Source organism: Camelus bactrianus, chromosome 13 (genome assembly GCF_048773025.1).
Source record: "Camelus bactrianus isolate YW-2024 breed Bactrian camel chromosome 13, ASM4877302v1, whole genome shotgun sequence".
Taxonomy (NCBI): domain Eukaryota; kingdom Metazoa; phylum Chordata; class Mammalia; order Artiodactyla; family Camelidae; genus Camelus; species Camelus bactrianus.
This window is the reverse complement of record NC_133551.1, coordinates 51,096,958-51,104,206: the sequence shown is the minus strand read 5'-3', so window position 1 is coordinate 51,104,206 and position 7,249 is coordinate 51,096,958. Positions and strand designations below refer to the sequence as shown.

The following is a 7,249-nucleotide window of genomic DNA, read 5'->3' as shown; positions in this document are numbered from 1 at the left end:
TAGAAAGCGAGTTTAAAGTCTATTACTTCATTTAATGCTTGCCAATTCCCCATGAAGTAGCATTTAGCCCCATTGTACAGATAAGGAAACTAGGGCTTTTAGCTTTTGGGTAAAGCTAAAAGGCACAGGACAAGTAAATGGTAGAACCAGGATTTCAAGTCTTCTAGAGTGCAAATTCAGCATTCTTCAATTCACAGGAGAATTTCGTGTTCACCAACTACTGAACCTACATTGTTTAGACGTGTCTAAAGTGGCATTTCAGGAACCCAAAGTAGAGTGACCAGGTTAGCAACGTGGTTACAGATCACTTGTGGCTACCCTGAAGTAGTTTTCCTTGGTTTCGGGGGACGCAGTGGGCATAAGCTGCCCCCACTCTGACATGTTTGAGAAATCTTTTATTAGAAGATGTCCCAGAAGGCAACATTTTAAAATCAGGCAATCAGTAATCACAACTAAATACAAAATTTCAGGTAAACTTGCCTTTCAAAATAAATCAGACTCTTGCAACAGGAGAATTGCCCCAGAGTTTTTTTTCTTGTACAAAAACAATTAACACCACTTTGCAAAAGGCATACAAAAATACAGTATTAAAAAAAAAAAACAAAAACAAAAACAAAAAAACGGACTGCTCCCAGCATAATATCCAACAGCAGCTTATAAAACAAGCTCTTTGGGTGAGACAGCCGTAACCTACATCCCACTTGCTGTCCAAAGGCAGTTCCAGAAGTCAGGTGGCTCCCAAAAATCATGCTCCAGAAGGTAGGGAGGCTTTCCCAAAACTTCCACAGGGCTTCTCTGAGGCCGGGAAGCAATCTCAGGAACAGACCATCGTGCATAATAGGTTTAGAAGTAGCAGCTGGCTCTCCAGAGCCACAAATAGCACTCTACCCTCCTCCCCTCCCCCACTTTCAAACCAGTAGGCACCTGCTGCCCTGGGCAGAGTTCTGGAAGGGCTGGTCCTTCTTCCTGGCCAGGCTTAGGGGCCCCTGAGGTTGCCCACCCGACACCTGTTGGGTCGGGTGCCTTACTCAGACGGGAGGCTGCACCTGGAATCCACTTGGAGGTGCTGAGTCCAGCTGGGGTAAAATCCATCATGGTCCACTAAGCAGAGCTCCTGGAAGCTCCTTTAAAGCCCACAGGAAGCTAGTCCACCTTCTGGAGCACTGGATGAGTCCCAGCAGCTCTCCCAGTAAGAACTTCAGTAAGGCCCAGATTCTGGGAAAGCGATCTGCCTCATGTCAGGCTGGCAGAGGGCCCAAGGGTGGCTACAGAGCCAGCAAGCTCCTTGGAGTTGCATGAAAAGGACAGGTTTGCATGGTCTTACTAGAACTTCAAACTTATGAGTCGGATTGAGATGAGAGGGAGGTGGGAAAGAGGAAGTGGTACAGTTCTCCCTCCTGAGATGTGGGACATTTACCTTGAGAAGATTCCAAAATGGAAAACACCTGGGCAGGGAACACGTTCACAGCCAGGACTCCAAGCCTTTCCCAGGCTACAGGCTGGGACCCTGTTCCCTGTGTCCTGGGGAAATATTTCTGACCTGTGGGAAAGGGGTGCTGTAGAACCCATTGCATAACAAAGGCAGAAGGAAACAAAAAAGTCCCTTGTGAGCAAAGAATGGTCTCAGCCTCAGAGGAAAAGGCCCAGAGGGCTTTGAGACGAAGAATTTAGAGGCCAAGCTCTTTAGATGTTCTCAAGGTTGCAGTGTGGAGAGTGGGAGGAGGGGTGTCATCTAACATCATAATATATATATTAAAGGTTTCCAACTCCTCAGCTACTATAAAGTGTCTGACAGTGAGGTAATGGTCCATGTTGATCTGAGTCTGCGAGCTCATCTTCACCCAAGACAGCTCGTATGTCTCCTGGAAAAAGGAGCCTTGGGGAGAGCGTCCAGGCCCAGCTGTCCTAGCATCACCCCAGAGACACCAGTGGGAGCATCCTTTCCCAGCCTAAAGCTCATCCGGAGTGTGAGATTTCATGCAGGCTGGAGCCCCCCGACAATGTCCACCACCTGTTGCATAGCATCTGTCAGGCTTTTCTTCAGAGTTAGTGAGCTAGGCAGACCCTAGGGCTCCTCAGTCAGCTGCCCGCCTGAGAAGCCAAAAGGCGCCAGAGAAGCCACAGCGCTCCCATGAGTCAGGGCAGAGGGAGAGCCAGGTTGCAAGCTTTCCAAGAATGCAAGCCTTTGTTATGTGTGCATTGGCTGCAATGCATTCTGGGATCTACTGTCCAGGAGGTCCCACCATAACCAAAATGTGCAAATTTCTAAAGGGGGAGCGGGGAGGTTAAAAAACAGACTCGGGTCTTTGTTAAGCCAGAGCAGTTAGGCTTTTTGGTCAGTTAGTAGCCACTGAGGTATGCAATTCTTTTCTGCAGTTGCTGCTGCCGACACCGGAGCTGCCTTTTCTCCGTGGCCATCCTCTTCTCCGCCCCTACTAGGGCTTGCAAGTATTCCAAGGCCTTGCTCAGGATCACTACTTTGGGGGCCTTGGAGCAGCTGGCCAGGGTGGGTACCTGGTCCCTCAGGGCCAAGAACCTGGAACGGAGGTCATTCCGCCTCTTGCGTTCCAGGAAGTTGTGGTTCTTTCTCTTGGTCACATCTTCGGTGTCAGAACTGACAGGTTTGGGGTGGCAGGGCTGGGGAGGCTCGCTTTCTTCTGGTGGGGGGCTCACAATTTCTTCATCTGCCTCATCTTCCTTTTCCTCTGGTGCCTCTCTCTCCAGAGCCTCTTCTTGGGGACCTCTCTCTGGAGCCTCTCCTTGGGAGCAGCTTTCTGGAGGAAAACGGGCAGCATAGTTGTGCTGTTGCTGATGGATAGAGATGTGGAAGTGTTTCATGCAGGGGTCCAAAGGGTCTGCTCGCACTGTGATTGTGACTGGCTTCCGTACACCCAGGGACTGTCTCTTCTCCACTGTCACAACGTCGATCTCTTCACCCTCTGTCCAAGAAGGGAGATCAACAGAAGAAACACACCCCATGAGAAACGCATACATCCTATGTTGGAGCTTGAGAAAAGAGGTGACATTTTCCCAATTTAGACATAAACAAATTGAAGCCAGCTGATTCATTTGTAATGAGGGTAAGGGCAGTGTGAAGGAAAGGTGGGGAAATAAGAAGGAAAATATTCTCCAATTTCCTTTGCAAAGCAAGGCTTAGATAAGAACAAAAGGCAGACCCAAGCCAACAGCCCCCAGTCTGCACAGACTCTCCCTTCCCCCACTGAGGGGATGGAGAGAAAGAGCTATTGGTCTGGGACAAAGTTTAGCTATAAAGATCTTCCCCAGTCGGGCTCTTTCATGCCCCATCAGAATTGTAAATGAAGGGTCTGTGGGCAGAGCTGCCCTTTGTTCCTGCCCAGCACAGCCTACACTCGGGAATTGTTACTTTTCTCAAGTTATAAATCCTATTATTCCCCCACCTCTCTATTCTGCCATCCCTTTCAGCTGAAGATTCAGAGAAGGGAGGGCTACAACCCATCTCTCCTCACCCACAGAGGGGAAGGAAAGGGTTTCCCTTAGGAGCATTTTTGCTCCTGGGTTCAATGGGTTTCTAAAGTCATCCATCATTTATAGGTCGCCTGCCCCACCCCCTTCCCTGGACAAGAAGAGGGCTGGATTTGTCACCACAGGTCGGCAAAAGCTGCAGGAACTTCACAAATGTATAAGCATCCATTACCAAGCTACCTGTGCTGAGGGCAGGAACTGAGCAACAGGGGGAATGTCTCAATGCAAGGGCCAAAACACCAGAGACACCGGGACATGCGCCTATCATTCCCTCATTGTAAGGTCTCTTAGGTTACCCCAACCAGGAGAGGGACAATTAGGGGAGTACCTTCCTGCTCCACACATTTTGCAGCCCCCACATAGAAAGCCACCTTAATGGATTCAGCCTAACAACACAAGAGCTCAGTTTCTCGGCCTCTTTTGCATGTCAGGATGCTTGAGCCCCTTTGTCAGGGAGGCTTCCATTGTGTGGACAATCGCATTATTTCTCCATTAATAAAACCTGACCATTCAGCCCTCCTGGCCCCAAGGCCCGTGATTGGCTGGCTAAGCCGTGTTTGGAATGCTGTCTTACCGAGCCTCTAGCCCCTATTGGCTGAGCTTTGCCGTCAGTCACTCTCCCCACCCCCCTCATTGTTTGCAATCTGTTGCATTTTGTTCTGGGCCATGTGGCCTGTGAGTGAACCAGGAGCTTGCAAACAGGTTCAGGTTAAAGGGCAGGTCAGAAACTGATTCAGAAGGCTTCCCCACAACCCAAACTAAGTATTTCAGTGTTAAAGCTTTTGGTTGGGGAAGGCTCTGCCTAAGCAAGAAATAATCTAAGACATCATTCCTCATTTTCAGAGTAGTGTCTAACTCTACCTAGACAAGGAAATGTCCTCGGCTAGACAATCAAGTCTAACTTCCTCATGTGCAAAGGGAGAAACTGAAACCCAGATAAGCGAAGTCCACACAACACTGTTGAAATGTTTGGAGTCTCAAGCTAAGAGCTCCAAACTCCCAAAACAATGCTTTTTTCCCACTCTATCACTCCATCAGCCTTTGGAGAGATACATCTTTATTGGTTTCTTGATCTCAAAGTTCCCATTCCAGCAATTAAACAAACACAAGTTTTTGGTGTAGAAAGCAAGCAGGTTAAAAATGACCTTAACACAGTGGAACGAAAAAATTGACTTTAATTTTTCTTGTTACCCTTATTTTCCCCCAAGTGTATGACAGCTTCAATACCCCATTACCCAGTTCCCTCTAAATGGTCACATAAAAGTTCTTAAAAGCTACAGTGAGTTTTCTATCCTGATTTACCTGACGCTAGCCTCAGTTTGCACCCTATAAAAGCACCCTTTCCTGTACTTCTCATGGGTACCTCCAAGAAGAGGTTAGGCTAAGAACAACATAATCTGTTGACACAGGATGCTGCAATCTACCCTCAGTGAGGTTTACACTTGCATTCAAGGATGAGGGAGGGGAGCCTAGAGCTCCATATCTTGATCCCAATTCCAAGCCCAGAGCTTGGCACAAAGTAGGAGCCAGTGACATTTGTTGAATAAAGGAAACAGCTAAAAGCCCTCAGATGAATTGGGAGGGAGATAGAGGAACACCTTCCCACCTCAGGCCAAAGTAAAAAGGTAAGATGTAGCCCTTCTCAGATAAGCTACCATGAAGACCTTCTAAACATCAAGGAAGAAGTGCCTGGGTGGGATGGAGGACTGGGCAAAAGATGCTGGCTGAATGGCAGGAAGCTGGGTTTCACTGCTGGTAATTTCTTATTTCTAAGCCTCATTTTTTCCATCTGTCAATGGGAAGCAGCCATTTCTCTGCTATCTGTCTCACTGGTGATGGTGTGGATGCACAATTGGTGAGGGGTGCAAGAGGAGCCATTATTGTCATTTTAAAGGAAAGCAGGCAGGAAACCAGGTTTTTAAAAGGATAAAGGCTTTGGCTTTGCACAAAAAACTCCTCAGCTTCTTCTCTCCCTCGGGGAGTGAGTTTCCCAGGGAAAGAAACAGCAACAAAAAAATTCAGGCCTGGAGTGACCCTTAAGGGACACTTTCAGTCTCCGGAGGGCAGAAATCCCTTACAGTCCAATCCCAGTATTGTCCTCTCCAGGCGCCAAGCCTCACCCTGTCTCCCTTGTCCCCTGGGGCTCCAATCATTATCAAAGGGACGCTGGCTCCCACGCCACTTCTTCAAACTGTTTACTAACACACCCACGTGCCAGACAGACACCGCTGGGGGCTACACCGGCAGCTTCAGCCAAAGGAAGGGGGAGGTGGCGGAAGGGCTTGCGCAGACCCAGTGCCTGACCTCAGCGGCAGAGGTTTGGCCACCCATAGGGTGCCCCCCTCTGGAATGGCCAGGGGCGGTCCTTACCCGAGTCGCTTGGGCTCTCGGACCCCGAGCAGGTCTGGGTCTTGGGCTCGCCCAGCGGACCGGGGGCAGCGGGCGCCGGGTTGCCGGCTTCGAGGCTGGGAGCGCAGTCCGGGGCGGCGGGCGCCTTGGACGGGTTCCCCCGGGGCGCGCCAGCTGCGAGCCGGTCGCTCACCGCTCTCTCCAGCCGTTCCCGGGCCGAGAAGCCGCTCCACATGCAGTCGCGGCGGATGATGGAGGCGTAGTTCCTGCCCCAAGCTTTCGAGTAACCCCGGGATTCTGCCTCATCCCCGGCGCCCGCTCCGGGCCACGGCTCCGGGGAACCAATTCCAGGGGCCGGGTCCCCAGCGCCAGGACTGGAGCCCCAAGGCGGCGAAGTAGGGGGCGACGGCACCAGCTCGAATTTCTTCCAGATGTCCTCGCTGGGCGCCGTGGAGCGGTAGAAATCCTCCCCGCAGTCATAGTCATAGAAATAGTGCTGGTACGAATCGAAGTCCATGTCCTCTCCCTGCGGGAGGGAAGGAGGACGTGCTGACCGGGCTGCGGGCCCAGGGAGGGAAGCGTTCCCCGATTTCCCAGCACAGCGGGCTGCCAGGCTCTAGTCCCTCCCCGTCTCTCGGCTGGGAGCCCGTGCCCTTCCCTCGCGTCCGGGGCAGCGCAGCCCCGGGTCAGCGTGCCCAAGTAAGCAGCTCACAGAGCGCGGACTAGGCTTCAGGGAGCGAGTTCAAAGCAAACTTTGCCAGCGCCGCCCGGAGCGCAGCTCCCGGGGCCCGGCCGGGCCAGGCGGGGGCGCGCTGTGCCCAGAAGGCAGCCTGCAGTCCGCCCCCCGGGACCGCGCCTGTCCCCCGGCCGCCCGCAGCCTCACCTCGCGCCCGCCGCCCGCCACCTGGAGCGGACCGGCTCCCCGCCGGCTCGGGGCAGCCCGGCAGCCCGCACACATACACATGCGCGCCAACGAGCGCGCGGCCCGCACTCAAGAGCTCGCCCCGCGCGCGCGCGCTCCCGCCCTCGCTCGCGCACGGCAACCGGGACGTTCCCGGGAGCCGCGCGGGAGCGCGAGATGCAGGCGCATTGTTTCCCGGCTGCCTTATATCTCGTCGCGCGCCCTAGGCTCAGGGACCGGGGGCGGGCCCTACGGGACAAGCCCCGCCCCTTCCCCGCCCCCTCCCGGTCGACAGGTGGGGGCAGTGGAGTCTCAACCCCACCCCTCCTGGCTACTCTCTCCCGCTCTGTTCTATCTGCACCCCTCAAAATGAATTGCCCACTGGGGAGCGCAGAGCAGGCGGTGAGCTGATGCAGCCCGGCAGTCGCCTGGTTGGGGCGTGACTCTGGCGAGGCCCGGGTGGTCCCCTGGAGGCCAAACGACAACCGCGCTCCC

At 53.1% G+C, this 7,249-nt stretch overlaps 1 protein-coding gene across 1 annotated transcript; it reads right to left on the bottom strand.

Annotated features, from left to right (window-relative positions):
* Positions 1-380: 380 nt before the first annotated feature.
* On the bottom strand, positions 381-6,969 carry MYCL (MYCL proto-oncogene, bHLH transcription factor). Its single transcript, XM_074376741.1, has 3 exons — positions 6,737-6,969; positions 5,875-6,379; positions 381-2,939 (listed from the first exon to the last, which is right to left on the bottom strand). The coding sequence occupies exons 1-3, from the start codon at positions 6,815-6,817 to the stop codon at positions 2,341-2,343; spliced, it is 1,185 nt and encodes a 394-aa protein (XP_074232842.1). The 5' UTR covers positions 6,818-6,969; the 3' UTR covers positions 381-2,340.
* Between the last annotated feature and the right edge of the window lie 280 nt (positions 6,970-7,249).